Source organism: Gorilla gorilla, chromosome 18, assembly GCF_029281585.2.
Source record: "Gorilla gorilla gorilla isolate KB3781 chromosome 18, NHGRI_mGorGor1-v2.1_pri, whole genome shotgun sequence".
Lineage (NCBI taxonomy): Eukaryota > Metazoa > Chordata > Mammalia > Primates > Hominidae > Gorilla > Gorilla gorilla.
In genome coordinates, this window is record NC_073242.2 from 36,002,734 (window position 1) to 36,024,555 (window position 21,822).

General features: G+C 41.0%; 1 protein-coding gene across 1 annotated transcript in view; it reads right to left on the minus strand.

Annotated features, from left to right (window-relative positions):
* The window catches only part of LOC101128221 (serine/threonine-protein kinase SMG1-like), a 36,760-nt gene that overhangs the window by 4,891 nt on the left and 10,047 nt on the right, over positions 1-21,822 (minus strand). The window contains 5 exon segments of the mRNA XM_055365910.2: positions 2,328-2,541; positions 3,820-3,878; positions 5,178-5,314; positions 9,125-9,280; positions 9,865-10,028. Coding sequence (XP_055221885.1) covers positions 2,328-2,541; positions 3,820-3,878; positions 5,178-5,314; positions 9,125-9,280; positions 9,865-10,028 — 730 coding nt within the window.

Consider the following 21,822-nt stretch of genomic DNA (forward strand, 5'->3'; position numbering starts at 1 on the left):
TTTTCAGATGCTCAACAAAAGTGTGTGAGAAAATAAAACTGTGGCAAAATATTAGTAACTGGTAAATCTAGGTGAAGCATATATTATGAAATTATTATCGTATTTACAGGTATTTATTTTACTGGTGCATCTATCTTTCTATGAATGTGAGAATTTTCACAAGAGCTGGGAAAATGTTCATAATTATGCATGGAGAATAAGCCCAAGCTGGTGGCATTCTGTTCAGTTACAGGTAATTTTCTGAATCTTCCCTCAAATTTTTCTCAAACCTCTATAATCAAGGGGGAAAATGTTCCATTTTGTTTTGCTTTTTTGAGACAGGGTTGCCTATAATGGAGTGCAGTAGCTTGACCATAGCTCACTGTAGCTTCAACCTCCCAGGCACAAGCGATCCTCCTGCCTCAGCCTCCAAGTAGCTGGGATTACAGATGCATGCCACCATGCCCGACTTATTTTTTTTCCTTTTTTTGATAGAAACAGGGTTTCACCATGTTGCCCAGGCTGGTCTCAAACTCCTGGACTCAGGCAATTCACCGGCCTCAGCCTCCCACAGTGCTGGGGTTACAGGAGTGAGCCACCATGCCCAGTTAAAAATACATTTTTTATTTAAAAAAAAAAAAGAAGATTCCTTATATTTCCTTTATATTTTTTAAACTACATACCCAAAATAAAGCATATCAAAAACTGTATTTTAAAAAAACCCTAATATCAGATATTCCAAACACAACAATACAATAATTTAATCACTTAAAATCCTACCCAAAACTAAATCAGTGATCTTTTAGGCCAGGTGTGGTGGCTCATGACACTAATCACAGTACTTTGGGAGGCCGAGGCAGGAGGATCACTTGAGGTCAGGAGTTCAAGACCAGCATGGCCAACACAATGAAACCCCATCTCCACTAAAAATACAAAAATTAGCCAGGCTAATGGCACACTCCTGTAATACCAGCTACTCGGGAGGCTGAGGCAGGAGAATCACTTGAACCTGGGAGGCAGAGGTTGCAGTGAGCCGAGATTATGCCACTGCACTCCAGGCTGGACAACAGAGCAAGACTCTGCATCAAAAAAAAAAAGAATGATATTTTAATATATTCAGATACACAAATATGAAATAAAACTAAGTAGAGCTGGTATTCATTTACACATAATTATCTTATACCATTTGGAATAAGAATTTGGGGCACGTTAGCAAACCAAAAGGCTCAGAAAGAAGTTGTGATATTTAGTTCTTGTCTCCCTCTACAAATGTGAAGCACTCTTCTATCCGGCATTCCTAGTGGAGTTCCTATTTTCAACTTTGCAAATCATTCTGGTCCTAAGCAATCTCAAAAAAAACATTTCTAAAAACCAAAGAGGAAAAAAATCTTTTTTTTTTTTTTTTTTTTTTGAGACAGAGTCTGGCTCTGTCTTCCAGGCAAGGAAGACAGGCAAAGTGAGACAAGGTCTCACTTTGTTGCCCAGGATGGAGTGCAGTGGCATGATCTCGGCTCACTGCAACCTCGGCCTCCCGGGTTCAAGCGATTCTCCTGCCTCAGCCTCCTGAGTAGCTGGGACTACAGGCGCGTGCCACCACGCCCGGCTAATTTTTGTATTGTTAGTAGAGATGGGGTTTCACCATGTTGGCCAGGATGGTTTCGATCTCTTGACCTCATGATGTGCCCACCTCGGCCTCCCAAAGTACTGGGATTATAGGCGTGAGCCACTGCGCTTGGCTGAGGAAAAAAATCTTAAAACTAACTTATTTCAAATCTAACTTCAACGTGTATCTTTTTTTTTTTTTTTTTTTTTTTTTGAGACAGAGTCTCGCTTTGTCGCCCAGGCTGGAGTGCAGTGGCGTGATCTCAACTCACTGCAAGCTCCACCTCCCAGGTTCATGGCATTCTCCTGCCTCAGTCTCCCAAATAGCTGAGACTACAGGTGCCCACCACCACACCCGGCTAATTTTTTTTGTATTTTTAGTAGAGATGGGGTTTCACTATGTTAACCAGGATGGTCTCGATCTCCTGACCTCGTGATCCGCCTGCCTCAGACTCCCAAAGTGCTGGGATTACAGGCATGAGCCACCACGCCTGGCGTGTAAGCCAATTTTTTAGAAGAAATCTCTCCCTTTCTCTCCACATATATGCATATACGTATGTAGCACTGATCCTTGAACAGTGTATCTTTTACTCAAACTGAGAAAGAGGAATTTTTAAAACTTATTTCCTATCAGTAGATAACCCCTATTCTGTGTTTCCCTTCTTCAAGCTCCCCTCCAAGGACATGTGTTAAAGGGACAATTTTCTTCCCAAGTACATCATGCATTTTCCCCCGTTCATTCTTACCTGCATTACAGATGAAAAGGCTTTCTTTTCTCCTACAGTCTCTAGTGCTTTGTAGGTGGCACATAAGTAGAGGAGTTTAACTTCATCTTTTGCAGATGAGCTAAATTTGCTAAAAATCCACTTGAAGATCTTCTCAGCCTCATAGCTCAGAGAAGCACAAAAAAGGCCAAGACAGCAAGCTCCCTCCTGTCTCAACTCCTGAAGCAATTTGCTACTGTGTTTATTTTAATGCAAACAAAAAACACACACAAAAGGCTTAAGTTTTCTATGATGACACGAGTAATACATCTTACAAAAGAATGTCTTAAGTGGTTTTTAAAATTTCTATTCAAACTACATAAAAGGTTGAAATTTTCTCCACTCTAAATACTACATTCTGTCTAGCCTGCACTGCCCTCAAGTATCTGTCTGACATTACTTTCTTTTTACAAAATCAATTATTTACAAACAGTGAGGGAAGGCCCAAAAATGCTAAATTCCATCTCAAACTGTATTAAATAACTCTCAGAAAAGGGCAGCAACAAATAATTAGATAAAACACTCTATACATAACTACATTCTACATAATATCCAATATGTAATGACTATAAAATAAAAAATGGTAATAGTTAAATACAGAAACTTAAAAGGATAACAGTAATGATTTACATAGAACTTTAATAAGTAACTCTATAAAATAAAACCATCAAAAGGCACTAAGGTTTATGACCAGCTGAGATAAATTTTGGGTACTTGCCAACACTGCAAATCTTTGGGAATCACCATAACAAAAAATGACCACACACCTCTGGAGACTCTAATAGCCAGAGAATATATGGTTTGGATCCACTCTTACCCAAAGAAGGAAATTCCTTTTTACCTTTATTCTCTAAGCAGTTTCAAATTCTCTAGTTTACAAAAACTAATTTTATTCTTCATGCCTGCATCAAGAGTTTAGGCCATTCCATAAGTCAAGACTCAGTTATCCAGTGAGACTAGCAAATTAAAAAAATAAAATATTCCAGCCAGGCACAGTGGCTCATGCCTGTAATCCCAACACTTTGGAAGGCTAAGGTGGGTGGATCACCTGAGGTCAGGAGTTCCAGACCAGCCTGGCCAACATGGTGAAACCCTGTGTCTACTAAAAATACAAAAATTAGCTGGCAGTTGTGGTGCACGCCTGTAGTCCCAGCTACTCGGGAGGCTGAGGCAGGAGAATCACTTGAACCCGGGAGCTGGAGGTTGCAGTGAGCTGAGATTGCACCACTGCACTCCAGCCTGGGTGACATGGTGAGACTCTGGCTCAAAAAATAAACATTCTTTTCAAGTGGATTCCATTTGTATTCAACCGTAATTAACACATAATTAATGCAGATAAAAATGACAAGACCCACTGAAATGTCAATAGATGTTCATAAACAAAGCCAGTGGGTTTGTCTTCTTCTGTATTGTTAAGTAATTTCTAAAAATATATTTTAAAGTCATTTAAACTGAACCACTATTAGTTACTTACCTTTCATTAAGCACATCATGTACAGCAGCCAAGATATTATCCAATTGTTTAACTAGTACCTTTAAAAGAAAACACATTTATAAAAACTTCAAATTCCTGTACTTTTAAGAATAGCATTGTGTACTTTTTTTACTTGTCTTCCCCTCCAAATTCTAATTCAACAGTACTTTACTTTCTTTATTATTCCCACTCCCCAATGAGCATGTATCAGGAATGTCATGTTTCCTTTCAGCCTATAAAAGAAATTCACCCACTGGAAACATAGAGCTGTGATCATCAACAAAAAAATAAACTCAAAAAGCTTGTTTTATACTTTGAAATCCATTTGAAAAATTGACTGATGGATGGAGGGATAGATGGAGAGATATGTGACAAGGCAGTATTTAGGGTAAAACGTTAACGACAAAAATTAGATGATGGGTTTAACAGATTCAATGTCAAATTCTTTCAACTTGCTATATATTTGAAACTACTCGTAATAAAATTTGGAAGGAGGAGAAACTTGCTTTGATCCAAGTGTCATCTGCCTCACTAGACAATTTTCATTAATTTTCTCCTGCTTACTGTCAAGTTCTTTTTTTTTTTTTTTCTTAAGATGGAGTTTCACTCTTTTTGCCCAGGCTGGAGTGCAGTGGCGTGATCTCAGCTCACTGCAACCTCCGTCTCCTGGGTTCAAGCGATTCTCCTGCCACAGCCTCCCATGTAGCTGGAATTACGGTCATGTGCCACCACGCCCAGCTAATTTTGTATTTTTAGTAGAGATGGGGCTTCACTATGTTGGGCAGGCTGGTATCAAACTCCTGAACTCAGGTGATCCACCCGACTTGGCCTCCCAAAATGCTGGGATTACAGGCATGAGCCACCACACCTGGCCCATATCAAGTTCTTAATTAGTGTAAAGAAAGTGAAGAAAAAAATTTAACCCTTCCTATACTTTGTTACATTTCTGTTGTTGTTTTAAGAGACAAGGACTCCCTCTGTCGCCCAGGTTGACATGCAGAGGTGTGATCATATCTCACTGCAACCCTGAATTCCTGGGCTCAAGTGATTCTTCCACCTCAGCCAGGTGTAGTGGCACATGCCTGAAGTCCCAGCTACTCAGGAAGCCACAGCGGGAGGATAGCTTGAATCCAGGAGTTTGAGACTGCAGTGAGCTATGATTGTGCCACTGCACTCCAGCCTGGGCGACAGAGCAAGATCTTGTCTTTAAGAAGAAAAAGAAATTACATATTAGAGAGCATTAAGTTCTTGATCATCATAACACAGACTTTCCCCATTCTTAAACTACTCAAGATAGCATTACCTAGTTTATTATGGAAACACAAAAATCCTCATATTTCCAAACATACTATACTTACCAGCTTATTTTCTGGTTGCTGAATAAATTCTTTCAACTGCTTTACAGTAACCAATCTTCGGTCTCTGTCGTCTTCCCGGGTGATCCTCCAAAGAAGATTTGACAGTCGAGACTCATCACAATAAGACATCGATCTCTCTGTGAATATATAAACATTTTGTTGTCCATTGAGTATAAATAAGCAAAGGAATTTTTAAATTTTAAAATAATTTTTAAATTTTTAAAATTAAAAATTATTTAAATAATAATTAAATTATTACGGTGGCTCATGCCTGTAATCCCAGTACTTTGGAAGGCGGGTAGATCACATGAGTTCAGGAGTTTGAGACCAGCCTGGGCAACATGGTGAAACCCTGTCTCCACAGACACACAAAAAATTACATAAACTAGCCAGCCAAGGTGGTGTGCACCTGTAGTCCCAGCTACTCGGGAGGCTGAGGCAGGAGAATCACTGGAGCCCATGAGGCGGAGGTTGCAGTGAGCCGAGATCGCCCCATTGCACTCCAGCCTGGGTGACAGAGCAAGACCCTCTCTCAAAAATAAAATTACATCAAAAGTCACAGTCCACTGGTCAATAAAAGCTCAGGGAATATAGGTCCTATCGCTCTTTTGTTCAACTCTATATTCCAAATCCCAGCAGAGTGCTGGCACATAACAGACCCTCAAAAAAATATTTGCTGAAGGAAACGAGAAATGAATAACCCTAGGCCAACTGAACACCTCATTCCAGAGGACTGGCTGGGAGAGAAAAAAGAAAGGCCTTAGTAACAACTTTCTTTGGGTCCATTCCAAACTGTTTTCAACATGCAGGTAAAGAGCCTGGGTGTAGGTAAATTAAACAACTTCCAAGGGGTACGGATAAAGTCTCAATCGAGTAAAAACAGGATATAGGCTTCTACTTATCATCTAGGTATCCCACTGGAGGAAAGCCTCTTATTCACATTATCATCATTTCCCTGGGATGAAGTTTTGGGGAGCCATAATCACACACTTAGTTCAACAAATGTCTAATTATCATCTACCACATGCAAGGCATGCCTCCACTAGAAAGGTAGCAAACCACAACTTTTCTCCCCTTATTTTTTAATCACAAGAACAAGCAAACAATAGTGAATACTATTAATATATTAACGATGCCTTTAAAAACTAGATTTTTGCTGGGCGAGGTGGCTCTTGCCTGTAATTACCCAGCACTTTGGAAGGCCAAGGAAGGCAGATCACTTGAGCCCAGGAGTTCGAGACCAGCCTCAGCAACATGGTACAACCCCATCTCTACGAAAAATACAAAAATTAGCTGGGCACAGTGGCACATGCCTGTAATCCCAGCTACTCAGAAGGCTGAGGTGGGAGGATCGCTTTAGCCTGGGAAGCAAAGGTTGCAGTGAAATCACACTAGTGCATTCCAGCCTGGGTGACAGAGCGAGACTGTCTCAAAAAACCAAACAAAACAAAAAACTCAATTTTTGCAAAACATTTTCAACTGTGCTATTTACCATAATTAGCCAATACATACGTAAACAACAAATCACAAAGGGTCTGACAGTTTCATTTCTAAGGTATGAGAAAAAATTGATAATAAAAGAAACCAGAAGGCTGGGCATGGTGGCTCACACCTGTAATCCCAGCACTTTGGGAGGCCGAGGAGGGCAGATCACGGGGTCAGGAGATTGAGACCTGCCTGGCCAACATGGTGGAACCTCGTCTCTACTAAAGATACAAAAAATTAGCCGGGCATGGTGGCACGCTCCTGTAATCCCAGCTACTCGGAAGGCTGAGGCAGGAGAATCACTTTAATCTAGGAGGTGGAGGCTGCAGTGACCTGAGATCGCGCCATTGCACTCCAGCCTGGGTGACAGGGAGATACTCCATCTCATAAATAAATAAATAAATAACTACAAGGGGAACAACACACACTGGATCCTTTTGGAGGGCGGGGGGTGGGAGGAGGGAGAGGATCAAGAGAAACAACCAATGGGTACCAGGCTTAATACCTGGGTGATAAAATAATCTATACTACAAACCCTCATGACACAAGTTTACCAGTGTAACAAATCTGCACTTGTATCCTGAATTTAAAAGTTAAAAAAAAAAAAAAAAAAAAAGAAACTACAATGTCTGAGAGAAGAATAGGATTTTTACAAATCCCTAGCCCATAGAGTATTTCAATAAGGACAGATACCAAAAATGTCATCAAGTTACCAGCTGGGAAATTAGGCTCTACTTACAATTCTGTAACTAGCAAACTACATGACCCTGAGCCTTTGAAGAAGAGGAATTGTTTACTGAACTACTTTAGAGTCACTGTTTAGCTTCTATAATATCATAAGTCTAAGGCTTCAAACACTCTGTTTTAACAAACAGCATACATAGCCTTTGAATTCATTCCACTTGTGAAAACATAAAAAGAAATCAGTTTTTTAAAAGTTATATACCAACAATAAAAGCTACAGGCACAAAGATTTTCACCAAGATACACGAAGCACACATACAGTATAAAAAAAAAAAAGTCAAAAACTAAATGTCCAAAAAGTAATTACATCTGACAAAGCCCATAACTCAGCTTTACCGATAAATTTCTCTTTAAGGAAAAAAATTATCATTACCTCTAATCCTCTGAACTTTCTTTTTTGTTGTTGTTTTTTTGAGACGGAGTCTCGCTCTGTTGCCCAGGCTGGAGTGCAGTGGTGCACTCAGCTCACTGCAGGCTCTGCCTCCCGGGTTCACGCCATTCTCCTGCCTCAGCCTCCCGGGTAGCTGGGACTACAGGCGCCCACCACCGCGCCCGGCTAATTTTTTGTATTTTCAGTAGAGACAGGGTTTCACCGTGTTAGCCAGGATGGTCTCGATCTCCTGACCTCGTGATCTGCCCGTCTCGGCCTCCCAAAGTGCTGGGATTACAGGCGTGAGCCACTGCACCCGGCCAATCCTCTGAACTTCCAAGGCACTCACCTATACAGTGAGGCTACGTCATAAGGCAGAAATGCTATCAGTGTATTTAACTTTAGAAAAGTGCCCACTCTAGGCAGGGCCCAGTGGCTCACGCCTGTAATGAGCATGTGTGATCACTTAAGGTCAGGAGTTCGAGACCAGCCTGGCCAACATGGTGAAACCCTGTCTCCACTAAAAATGCAAAAATCAGCTGGGTGTGGTGGCATGCACCTGTAATCCCAGCTACTTGGGAGGCTGAGGCACGAGAATCACTTGAACCTGGGAGGTGGAGGGTGCAGTGAGCAGAGATTGCAGCACTGCGCTCCAGCCTGGGTGACAGAGCAAGACTCTGTCTCAAAAAAATATATTGAAAACAACAACAAAAAAACCAGAAAAGTACCCACTCTAGGGGGCGGGGGGAAGGAGAGCATCAGCAAGAATAGCTTAATGGATGCTGGGTTTAATACCTAGATGATGGGATGATCTGTGCAGCAAACTACCATGGCACACGTTTACCTACATAACAAACCTGTACATCCTGCGCATGTACCCTGAACTTAAAAGAGAAAAAAAAAAAAAAGACAGAAAAGTACCCTCTCTCTATATATATCTATATCCTCCACAGGCCCAAGAGTTCAAGGACTTGCTGTAGTAAGAGCCTCTCTCTCTCTATATATATATATCTATATCCTCCACAGGCCCAAGAGTTCAAGGACTTGCTGTAGTAAGAGCCTACTATGCACTATACATTCAATATCCACGATAATTGGGTAAACCTTTTCTGTAAGATCTTATCCAGTCTTCCAATCTTGTTTTAAGAGAATTCTCTTTTAAAATGTACTATAACCTTTCTAGTGGGAAATTAACAATTCACAGGAAAAGAATGTAAACAATTTTTACCTGCACAGTAGACTAATCAACTTATGCCTGTGCAAGGTGTTAGTAAGAGGCATCCAGAATAAGAGGAGATACAAGTCTTTGGAAGGTGTATGTGATTGGTCCCCGTTTTCCCAGACTTACCCTGTGATTTCCTCATGTCTTTGGTGGCTAAAGCACGACTGCCATGCTGAACACTGGTGAACTCAGGGCTGGTCACATTGTTAACCCTCAGCTCTTGCCCCAACGACTTCTGACCATAAGTATTTTCCCCAGATCCTCCATTGACACTGTAGCCACCTACAAACAGCAATGTGTACGTTATTTAAATATGATTGTTCGTTTCATTCAGTCAATTTCCTGATAGCTCAGGATCTTATTACTCAATCTGCAGTTCAACCAGCCTTTGCTTCTCCTACCTTTTTCCTGTACTGTCTGCCTTGAAAATCATTTTGATTTCTTTTAATACACCTTTGAAGTTAAATTAATTTTATTTTGATCCCTTCATTGGAAAATAAGCAAAGAAATGAAAACTAAATTAAATCAAATTTTGCACCTTGTTTTAAAACTTTCTTGAAGTTTAGAGACAGTAGCCAAGAGGAACTTCAACCTTAGCTAAATATTTTTGAAAATAAAAACAAAAATAGTATTGTATCTTTTTTGTAAGAAAACTGCATTGATGAATTATGTATGGAAAAATTTTAAATTTTAAAAATAAGAAAGTGGATAAACGTCCTATGAAGTTTTCAGAAATAACACTGCATTTGTTATTCATATTTTAAACATATTAGAAGAAAGCGAGAAAGTTGGGGGTGTAAGAAGGCAGGAAGGTGGGATAGGTAGGTTCAAAAAACATGCTTGTAGCAATAAGAAAATATATATACCCTTTTCATCATTCTGTATGTCAGCGTGGACTCTGGTATCATCGTGCCTTTGCCGAGACACCACAGCTGAATTTGAAGGTTGCAGTCCGTAAGAGGAAGAACCACCTCTATCTCTGGATGAAGAATATTTTAAATTACCTGGGTCGGCTGATGCACTATCAGTTCTATAAAAACAGAAAAGTTTAAGATTAGAACTTTAAATAACATAAATAAATCTTTCTTTAAACAAGCCTCTCTTCTCCCAAATTTTACATTTAACCATTACTATTGTATTTAGTGTAATATGTACTATATATTACACGTAAGCACTCAGCCGTCTAATAAGAAGTCTTTCACTGGGAAGAGATTCTCAGTGGATGAAATGCCAACTTTTCAGTCTCTTCTACTGTTCTAAAGACCCATTCAGAAATACGAATAACTACTGGGATTAGGGTGACTTTGCTGGTTTTAGCATTGAAAGCCTCCTGTCCCAGGCAAAACAGGACAATTGTTTACTCTGGTCCAGTGTTCTCCTCACGTGACTTGATAATAAGAATAATTCTTTCTAAATTCTCCCCCATGGAGAGGGTTAATCAGTCAAAACATTTCAGCCTTTCCTGTCATAAAAATAAAAAACACTGGCAGCATGTCAGGGACGGGCAATGTCTTACCAAGTTATTTTCTAAGTACTGATTAGGTACTGTAGTATTGAAGACCCCATTGAAGATGCCTTAATTGTAAAGGTAGCAATCAAAATTTTAAAAAGTAAAAAAGAAGACATTTTAAGAAAATAAAAGGTATCAGAAATGCAATAAAATTATATCAGAAAGTTGTAGTTCATAATCTATTTAAAATTCAGGTACTGTTTAGAATAATACCTGATGCTTATTAGTAAACAAGTAGGGTACAGCCAAGGGTAAAATTGTGTCCCCATCTAAGTATCTGCTCTACGCTTCAACTGCCTCATAAGTAAAACAGAGCTGAGTTACAAGACTTCTCACGAGTGTTACTCTTTCAGCCATCAATCATACACTATTAAGAAAGAAGACAACAAAATAATCTGTTATAGCATATGAAAAATCCAAGTAAGTTCTTCCCCTACTGATTTTCTCCTGAGAGGAACAACTTTGAGGAAAAAAAAAAAAAAGGAAATCACTTCTATGATATTTACTAAAAATGCTTTCCCAACCTTTTAGAACCTGAATCTTTTAGAAAAGTTTAGGACACTGGCAAGGCCAGAAACTAACCTATTCCTCTACGCTTTGCCCCTCCCTCTATGGTGTAAAAGTGACAGCAGTGTTTGCATACTGTATATATTTCGTTTAGAGTTTATTAGTCTTTCCTTGCTTCCAAAAATACTAAACATAAAACTTTGCATGAGCTCAATCAGTTGGACACCTTGATCTGCACTTACTGCAATCACTGTTAATACAGAATGCAGACAATAGGTCCAATTAAACTTGGATATCTAACTGGTACAAGTCATTACTTATAAAGGATCTCAATCTGAAACTTCATGAAATTCAAAACCTAGCATACTAAAATGACTAAGTCTCCATAAGGAGTATCTTCTAATATTCAGAGTTCACTTATTCATAAAGCTAAGTACTTCGAACATAAGGGAAAATAAAATCTATGGAATTTCAAGAAAAATGTATGAGAATATTTTCTGAGTATACTAAGTCTATAAGCATTAAAATATTAACTCAATGGACCATAACTTTTTTAAACTATTGAAAAGACATTCCTTATGTACCTAAAAATAGCACATTTAACATGCATCTATATAAATCATAGCATACCATTACTTTCTGAAAGGAGATTGAAACGTAAGAGAGCTTATAATCTTTTCTGACAGGGTGTGAACTTTATATGTATGCCACAGTAAGCTCTTATTAGATGAGCAAATAAAATAAGCACTTCACTAATTCAGAAACACAAAGATAACTGAAGTCTGCCAATATTTAAACATATCTTCACTTCCTGTTTTCACCATGTTTACTTATCTCCTATACTACCTTTACTATTAAGAGTTAAATGTTTGTATCATTTTCTGGTGACACAGTAGTACCATAAGGCAGCAGAGAATACAAATTAAAAAAAGATCTAGGCTCAAATCCCAGCTCCAGCACTGAAAAGTATGTGTGCCTTTGCACAAATTACTTGATCTCCAAGCCTTGGTTGTCTCTTGCATAAAATGAGGATGATACCTATCTAACATGTAAGGTTGTTGTGAGGCTTAAATAAGATAATGAATTATAAAGAAACACTTAGTTTGCAGGGTATGTTAAAAGTTATTATGACCATAATACAAAATAAACTCAGTTTCCAGTCTAAAAGACAATGTACAAACAGTTCATGAGTATATGAATATAATCAAAACAAGTTTTTACAGTCAGTATAGAGCAACTTAAATACTTCACTGAAGAAAGCAGGTAATCTGTTGCTACCAACAATGTGTTTCCAACTAGGAAGCATCTGATTTCAAACTAAACTGTAAAACCAGGAGTAGCTTCCCCATTGGTTAGAAATAAGGTTTCTAAATCCCCTAAGTTATGAACACTGAGATTTTTTTCCCAAAAAAATTTGTGTTTTCAGAAATATAACAAAAAAAACTGGAATAGAGCCACTGTCTCAGAAATACCTGAAAACTCCCTAGTTGCCAAATTATTTTAATACAAATTGATCAAACCATCCCCAACCAGAACTCAGGTTGTAAGCATTCTGAACCTAAAAGCACAAAACGGTTTAGCATTTATACGAAATTTCTATTTTTATACAATCTTGACTGCTTAGGTTTCAAAAAATGTCAATGTCAGGCTGTTAGCACCAACAAGATCATCCCAGTCCAATAAATAGAAAACTGTTAAAGAACGGGAATGAGCACTTAAAATGAGGCAATCAAAGCCACAAAATAGAAACTGCAGATTTGAACTCCAAGAAGCAGGCATGAATGTTAGGCTAGTTAGTTAGAAGAGCTGAAAGGGATATCATCTGCCAGAATTAGTGTCTCAATTTAGTGAAAAAAGAAAATCTATCTGTTAAGTCTAAGAATCCTAACAAGGATCCAAAAATACTTCTACAGCCCCTTTAATATTCTAAAAATATCATGGAGAGAAAAAAAAGAAATGCATAAATTTCCCCAAAACGATCAAACTGAAGTTAAAGCCTGATGTACATGCCACATGAGAGGTAAGTTTCTAAAGCTCATACCTCAAAAATCGCATACTGTATAACATGGAGCCTTTGTGATGTTTTGCATCAAGTCAATCTGTAAGACAGTAGTTACAATATTAGTGAAGACAGTGGGTTAAAACATTTGTTGTTCAAACATGGAGCAAATATCATTCATGAGTTAGGTGCCTTTAGTTGAACTATGGTCCCATTAGGGTTCATACATTAAAGCAAAAATTGAGGTGGAAAGCCACTCTGTGCCTTACAGGATAAAGAGGCTTAATGTGACAACCAAAAAATTTTTAGTACATAAGAGAATTTAAATGTTAACTATAACATACAAATCACATGCAAATATAGTTACCACTTATTTTAGTTACCTATTCTCAATATACAGAAAAATGCCACAAATCTAGGAGGCCATTCGTTTCAAATGACCGGAATCCTTAGACCTCACACCAACAAGCCACCATGTGCTGGGGATGGTATCGCCTGACTAAATGTAGTCTTGCAGTCCATTCTTGTAAGTATCAGAGAGAAAAAGAGAGAGAGCGCCATCTCTGGAAAGTGTGAAGTCAGGGACTTCCCTACTAGGAAGCATTTCCATAAAGCACCGCAAAATGACTTGATGCAAACACCACACCTAGTGGTGTCACTGGAGTAAGCATCATATTACTTCAAATTGCTTTTACCTAGGTTTATTAAGGGATTTTGCTCTCATGGTGAGATCTAATTTGTAATGGATATAAACCAGGAAATGAGATTTGCACTAAAGCCAATGAAGTAGGAATGTACTTATTCTCTAAAGTAGCAAAGATTGTCTCACTGTCACAGAGCAGTTATAGGATATGTTGCTTTCCATACTAATGGTTAATACCACTTGAAAATGATTTACCCTTCAAAAATAAATTCAAGGTTTTCCCCTGTAATGCCTCTTACCTGGATTCAAACATGCTTTAATGAGGAATAAGAAAAAGGGTGAAACTATGAATAACCCTGGGCCTTGTATCATTACATTAGAAACACTGCTCTAAATATGAGTCTATGGCTAAAATATTAATTTGAGAGGCTCAGGGAATTTATTATACAAATCTCTTCTTGCAGAGAACTTTAAGTTCAAATTTAATAAAACAAAACAGAACCATTCCACGTCAAAATTGTAAATGAGTATGCATCAGTTTTGCAATACTGAGATACTAAATTAATATAATTTATTGGTAAAACTAGCTTAGCTACCTAAGTATTAAGTGTCTATAATAACCAAATCTTAATTATCCATTTATGGGTGATTTGTTTCCTTTTTTGAGACAGGGTCTCACTCTGTCACCCAGGCTGGAGTGCACTGGCATGACCATAGCTCACTGCAGCCTCAACTTCATGGGTTCAGCCTCTCAAACAGCTGGGACCACAGGTGCATGCCACTCCATTTAGCTAATTTTTTATTTTTATGTTTTTTGGAGACAGGTGTCTGACTATGTTGCTCAGGCTGCTCTCAAATTCCTGGACTCAAGCAATCCTCCTACCTCAGCCTCCCAAAATGCTAGGATTAGAGGCATGAGTGACCACATCTGGACTGTCACCAATTTTTAACTGTCTGTCAACTAAACAGCCAATATAGACTGATAAAATATACTTAACTGTTGTAAAATTGTAAAGAATTGTATCTTCACCAAGGAGGGGTCTGGCTTTTACCTGTGAATTCTGGAAGGTAATCTCTAAACTCTTGAAATGTCATACCTAATAAGAGGGTCCTGGCCAGGAGCACTGGCTCACACCTGTAATCCCAGCACTTTGGGAGGCCAAGGCGGGCAGATCGCTTGAGGTCAGGATTTTGAGACCAGCCTGGCCAGCATGGTGAAACCTGTCTCTACTAAAAATACAAAAATTAGCCAGGCATGGTGACGGGCACCTGTAATAATCCCAGCTACTCAGGAGGCTGAGGTTTCAGTGAACTGAGATCATGCCACTGTACTCCAGCCTAGGCAACAGAGCAAGACTATCTCCAAAAAAAAGGGGGGGGGGGTGGCGGTGGGGGGAAAGTGTCCTTGTTCATCTGGGGGCTTTAGGCCACAGCAGAGTCTAATAATGTGGCTTATGGTGGGGGCTTTGAGTCACATGGATCAGCTTGACCTCCAGTGTGGCTGGAGACTAAGGTTAGCCACATGGGCATGCAACCATGGAACCCCAGTAAAAACGGTGGACATAAAAAATAGAGTAAGCTTCCCTGGTTGGCAATAATCCATGAGTATGGTCGCACACCAGTGCCACCAGGAAGGTGTCATTTTTCACAACCCTACAGGGACAGGACAATTCGAAACTCCAACATTTGGAACTTCCCCGAACTCTGCCCTATGCACCTCTACCCTTGGCTCATTCTAATCTGAATCCCTAAACTGCAATAAACTCTAACCATGGGTATGAGAGCTTTCAATGAGTTCTGGTGAGTCCTCCTGGCAAATCATCCAACCTAAGAGTGGTCTTGGCCAGGCACAGTGACTCAAGCCTGTAATCCCAGCACTTCGGGAGGCCCAGGCAGGCGGATTACTTGAGCTCAGGAGTTTGAGACCAGCCTGGCAATATGGTGAAACTGTCTCTAAAAAATATAGAAAAACTAGCCAGGCGAGGTGGTGTGTGCCCATAGATCCAGCAACTCAGGTGGCTGAGGTAGGAGGACTGCCTGAACCTGGGAGGGAGGAGGTCAGGGTGCAGTGAGCCGTGATCATGCCACTGCACTCTCGCCTGGGTGACAGAGAGAGGCCCCGTCTCAAAAAAAAAGAGTGGTCTTGGGAACCCCCAAACTTGCAACTAGTATTAGAAGCAAGGGTCATCTTATGGACTGGACTGCCTCTTACTCTGCACTCATATTTAAAACCATTAAATATACTGTAGCTCAAAAAAAGTTGTTTGTTTTGAAAAAGGGTCTCACACTGTCGCCCAGGCTAGAGTGCAGTGGCACAATCCGAGCTCAAGCAAACCTCCCACATCAGCCTCCCAAGTAGCTGAGACCACAGGCTTACTCCACCACGCCCAGCAACTTTTGTATTTTTTTGTCCCATTCTCTACAACATTCCCAAAATGTTGCCCAAGCTGGTCTCGCACTCCTGAGCTCAAGTGATCCACTCACCTCAGCCTCCCAAAGGGTTGGGATTACAGGCATAAGCCACTGCACCCAGCCATAAATTTTGTTTTTTAATAACATTTCTAGCAAACATGATAAAGATTTGACTTCAGTGTTGCTTATTTTCTTTCCAAGGAACCTCTAATATTCTCTATTTTCAGAACTCCAATCAAATTAACCAGAAAGAGCAAACGAAGCCAATAAATCCAGGAGGGCAATAGATCAGATTTTAACCCTTGTTTCACATGCACAATTGTCTTCAGAGAAAAGCTGAAGAAAGTACCCCCTCACCTCCATGCCCCAATGCTCCTTTTCTCTGACTGCAAGTGGGCCTCTGATGCTGCCCACATTTCCCTCACCAGGTTTCTTTCCTTTCCAAAACATCTGTAAAACTTTCTGCACCTTCTTCCTTCTCCCACCACTACCAGTGGATGACCTTATAGATTTCTGCTTCATGAGAAGTAGAAGCCATTTGACAGCACCCTCAGCAAGAGCTAACATTTTAGCTCCTAACAAGAGCTAGTGGGCAACTGATCCAAGCAGTTTACAAATGTTTATCATGTCATTTCGTGTTCAACACAATCCTATTAGTTATAACTTGATAACTAAGGTTTCATAACTGGCCTAAGGTTGCACAGCTTGTAAAAGGCAGAGTCAGAACTCAGACCCAGTACTGTCTAATGTTTGAGCTCTTCAACACTCCATCGCTGCCTGTCATCTTCCTTCTAATATATCCACAAATTCACCTGCATCTGCACATACAGCTTTTCTTCCCATCATCTTCGCATAATAGAACAAATAAACCTCCTATCCATAGAAATCATCTGGATCTGTCTATTCCCCCCATTTTCCAAGGTATGTCTTGTCTTTTTTTTTTTTGAGATGTAGTCTCACTCTGTCGACCAGGCTGAAGTGCAGTGGTGTGATCTCGACTCACTGCCTCCCGGATTCACGCCATTCTCCTGCCTCAGCCTCCTGAGTAGCTGGGACTACAGGCGCCCACCACCACGCCCGGCTAATTTTTTGTATTTTTAGTAGAGACGGGGTTTCACCATGTTAGCCAGGATGGTCTCGATCTCCTGACCTCGTGATCTGCCCACCTTGGCCTCCCCAAAGCGCTGGGATTACAGGCTTGAGCTACTGCACCCGGCCTGTTTCTTTTGTACGTTGCAAAATCTCCCATTTTACTACTGCTTATCACATCATCAACATATGAGCACTCTCAAAAGTCTTACTTTAAAAAAAACAAAAACAAAAACAAAAAATGGCCGGGCACGATGGCTCACGCCTGTAATCCCAGCACTTTGGGAGGCGAAGACAGGCAGATCATAAGGTCAGGAGATTGAGACCACCCTGGCCAACATGGTGAAACCCCGTCTCTACTAAAATAGAAAAAATAAAACTACCTGCGCGTGCTGGCACGCATCTGTAGTCCCAGCTACTTGGGAGGCTGAGGCAGGGGAATCATTTGAACCCGGGAGGCAGAGCTTGCAGTGAGCCGAGATCGTGCCACTACACTCCAGCCTGGCGACAGAGCGAGACTCTGTCTCAAAAAAAAACTAAAGGCCGGGTGCAGTGGCTCACGCTGGTAATCCCAGCACTTTGGGAGGCCAAGGTGGGTGGATCATGAGGTCAGGAGTTCAAGACCAGCCTGGCCAATGTAGTGAAACCCCGTCTCTACTAAAAATACAAATATCAGCCAGGCGTGGTGGCGGGCGCCTGCAATCCCAGCTACTCAGGAGGCTGAGGCAGGAGAATCGCTCAAATCCGGGAGGCAGAGGTTGCAGTGAGCCGAGATTGCACCATTGCACTCCAGCCTGGGCGGCAGAGAGACTCCATCTCAAAAATAATAATAATAATAAAATAAATTTAAAAATTAAGAAAATAAGGCCGGGCACGGTGGCTCACGCCTGTAATCCCAGCACTTTGGGAGGGTGAGGCAGGCAGATCATGAGGTCAGGAGTTTGAGACCAGCCTGGGCAACATAGCGAAACCCCGTCTCTACTAAAAATACAAAAAATTAGCCGGGTTTGGTGGTGGGCGCCTGTAATCCCAGCTAGTTGGGAGGCTGAGGCAGAACTACTTGAACCCCGGAGGCGGAGGTTGCAGTGAGCCGAGGTCGCGCCATTGCACTCCAGACTGGGCAACAGTGTGAGACTCTGACTCAAAAAAAACAAAAAACAAAAAAACCCTTTAACTGCCTTTCTCCCTCTATCAATCTAATAGCCTGGACTCTTCACAGACAAACCTGTTGAAAAATTTATCTTCCTTGCCTTCATTTACTTTTTAACCAACTTTAATCTGGGTTCCACCTGCAACACACCACTGAAGCTATTCCTACTAAGGTAGGAACTGCCACTCAAGGCCTTCTTGGCTCTAAAATCCCATGAGCCTTTTTCAGTTCACCTTACAATTTCTCAATACCATTCTAAAGTTCATGAGTTTTTTAGTTAACTTTAATTCCAGTGACTCTTTCTACTTTATCCCAATCCAAGTATTCTCCTCCTTCTTCACTTTTTTTTTTTGAGACAGACTCTGACTTTGTTGCCCAGGCTGGAGTATAGTGGTGCAATACTGGCTCACTGCAACCTCCACCTCCAGGTTCAAGCGATTCTCCTGCCTCAGCCTCCCAAGTAGCTGAGATTACAGGCCCCTGCTACCACACCCGGCTAATTTTTGTATTTTTAGTAGAGACGGGGTTTCACCATGTTGGCCAGGCTGGTCTCGAACTCCTGACCTCAAGGGATCCACCCGCCTCGGCCTCCCAAAGTGCTGGAATTACAGGCGTGAGCCAATGTGCCCGGCCCCTTCTTCACTTCTTTAACCAGCTTAGATTTCATTGTGTATCATTTCAACAACACTCTTGCCTATACCCTTAACTCTTAAGATTTTCATCACAACCATCTGGCAAAACCCCAGTCCTGGATAAACCCAACGATCCATCAATAAGCACCACACTCCCAGGTCCTCCAGTGTTTACTTCCCATTCTATACATGCACTATCCAGACATTCCCATTCTCTTCAAACTCCAAAATATCCTATCACCTCCCCTCCCCATACACACATTCTACTTCACCAACAAAAAAAAAAGGTACCAACTGGGCACGGTGGCTCACGCCTGTAATCCCTGCACTTTGGGAGGCCAAGGCGGGTGGATCACTTGATGTCAGGAGTTGGACACCAGCCTGGCCAAAATGGTGAAACCTCATCTCTACTAAAAATACAAAAATTAGCTGGGTGTGGTGATGCGCACCTGTAATCTCAGCTACATGGGAGACTGAGGCAGGAGAATCGCTTGAACCCAGGAGGTGGAGGCTGCAGTGAGCCAAGACTGCACCACTGCACTCCAGAGCCTGGGCAATAATAAGAGCGAAACTCCGTCTCGGGGTGGGGTGGGGAAGATACCATAAAACACCTGCACCCGATTCTAGACCTTACTGAGGATTCCATCTACTTCCACCTTACTGTAACTTTGCAAATACTTTTCCCACTGAACTAAACCCCCCCCATAAACAAGCAACACTTTCTAATGTATCCCACTGAAAAATACAAAAACATCTAAAAAGGAAAAACTCCATCAATCCCACATGTCCCTCCATCAAACAATCTGCCTTTACTTGCTGCAGCCAAACTAAAGTTGTCTAGACTCCCCTCTCCCATTTCTTCACTTCTTCTAGCTCCTTAACACACACTGGTCCAATTTCTGCCCCATCACTCTTGGCAAAATCCATTATGACCTCCAGGCTGCTAAATCCAAGATACAGTTCAGGCCTCAATCTGCTCATCCTTTCAGCAGCTTTCACAGGGCTGCTGAGTAGGGTTGAGCAGTTTTGCCCTGCACACAGGTGCCCTGCAGAGGAATGAGGTGGGCTGAATGAAACTCCTTTTTAAAAAATTCTCGGCTGGCATAGTGGCTCACGCCTGTAATCCCAGCACTTTGGGAAGCCAAGGCAGGGGGGATCACTTGAGGTCCGAAGATGAAGAACATCCTGGCTAACAGGGTGAAACCCTGTCTCTACTAAAAATACAAAAAATTAGCCAGGTGAGTGGCACATGCCTGTAATCCCAGCTACTCAGGAGGCCGAGGCAGGAGAATCACTTGAACCCAGGAGGTAGAGGTTGCGTGAGCCTAGATCGTGCCCTTGCACTCCAGCCTGGGCAACAAGAGCAAAACTCCATCTCAAAAAAAAAAAAAAAAAGCAAGTCCCTCTGAAAAACGTTTTAAATAATAAACAAAAAAGTCTATAACAGGTTTTTAAATAACTATAAAGTCCTACACATATTATATGAATACCAACATAATAATATGAATACAAATATCAACAGGGTATCCAATTCCTTTTTTGAAAAGGTCTGAAAATTAATATGAAAGAAGTAATTCGGTATGTTCAGAAATCTGTTGATTCTAGGCCAGGTATGGTGGCTCACACCTGTTATCCCAGCACTTTGGGATTTACAAAATGGGATTTCCTCCTCACCTAAGGTCAGGAGTTCAAGACCAGCCTGGCCAACATGGTGAAACCCCATCTCTACTAAAAACTACAAAAATTAGCCAGGCGTGGTGGCAATCGCCTGTAATCCCAGCTACTCAGGAGGCTGAGGTAGGAGAATCACTTGAACCCGGGTGGCAGAGTTTGCAGTGAGCCAAGATCTCACCACGGCACTCCAGCCTGGGTGACAAATAAAATAAAATAAAGAAATCTGTTGAATCTGGAATATTTGTGTTTCATTCCCCAATCAGCAGGCATGCAATTGGCAAGAAGTGTGTTTCCCCAGGCATTCTAATGGGATGCCAGAAGGCTCAACCCAGTGCTTAAATTTTTAGTGATGACATTGCTTAAATAATGTACAGATACAATAGACTCAAGATAAATCAGTGTGTAAAAAGACTTTAAATATGTGCACAAGGTATTTTTCAAGATGGATAAAACATATGAATTTTAAATTACCATATATATATATATATTTTTTTTTTCCCTGAGACGGAGGTTTTTTTCCTCTTGTTGCCCAGGCTGGAGTGCAACGGCATCATCTCCACTCACTGCAACCTCCGCCTCCCAAGTTCAAGCAATTCTCCTGCCTCAGCCTCCTGAATAGCTGGGACTACAGGCGTGTACCACCATGCCCAGCTAATTTTTGTATATTTTTTAGTAGAGATGGGGTTTCACCATGTTGGCCAGGATGGTCTTGATCCCTTGACCTCATGAGCCGCCCACCTCGGCCTCCCAAAGTGCTGAGATTACAGGTATGAGCCACTGCACGTTACCAAATTACCGTATTCTTTCTTCTGTAAAAAGATCTGGCCACTCCAGTCCATTAGGATACTGTCCTTTTGAGCCTGCTCAATCAGTTTGTTTAAGTCCTGCCTCAGGCTAACAGGGCTGCCATAAGAGGAATGCTTTCCCCAAAAACACATCCTACAAGAACAGTGTTGTAATCTCTAGAGTCAACACTTAATATAAAAACACAAACTTGCAGGATCTCATTTTCATGAATTTACTTGAGGAAAGACACAAATATACAGTGGATGCTATTTATTGATGCACTTAGTAGGAAAGAAGGGGATAGCAAAAGTAACAATTTTACCAGATCCATGCACATATGCAGATTGTATTTTACTAGAGATGGCACACATAAAAATTCCAGATAGTGGTAAGGATATGAAAAAAAGTGGCAGGAATGGGTG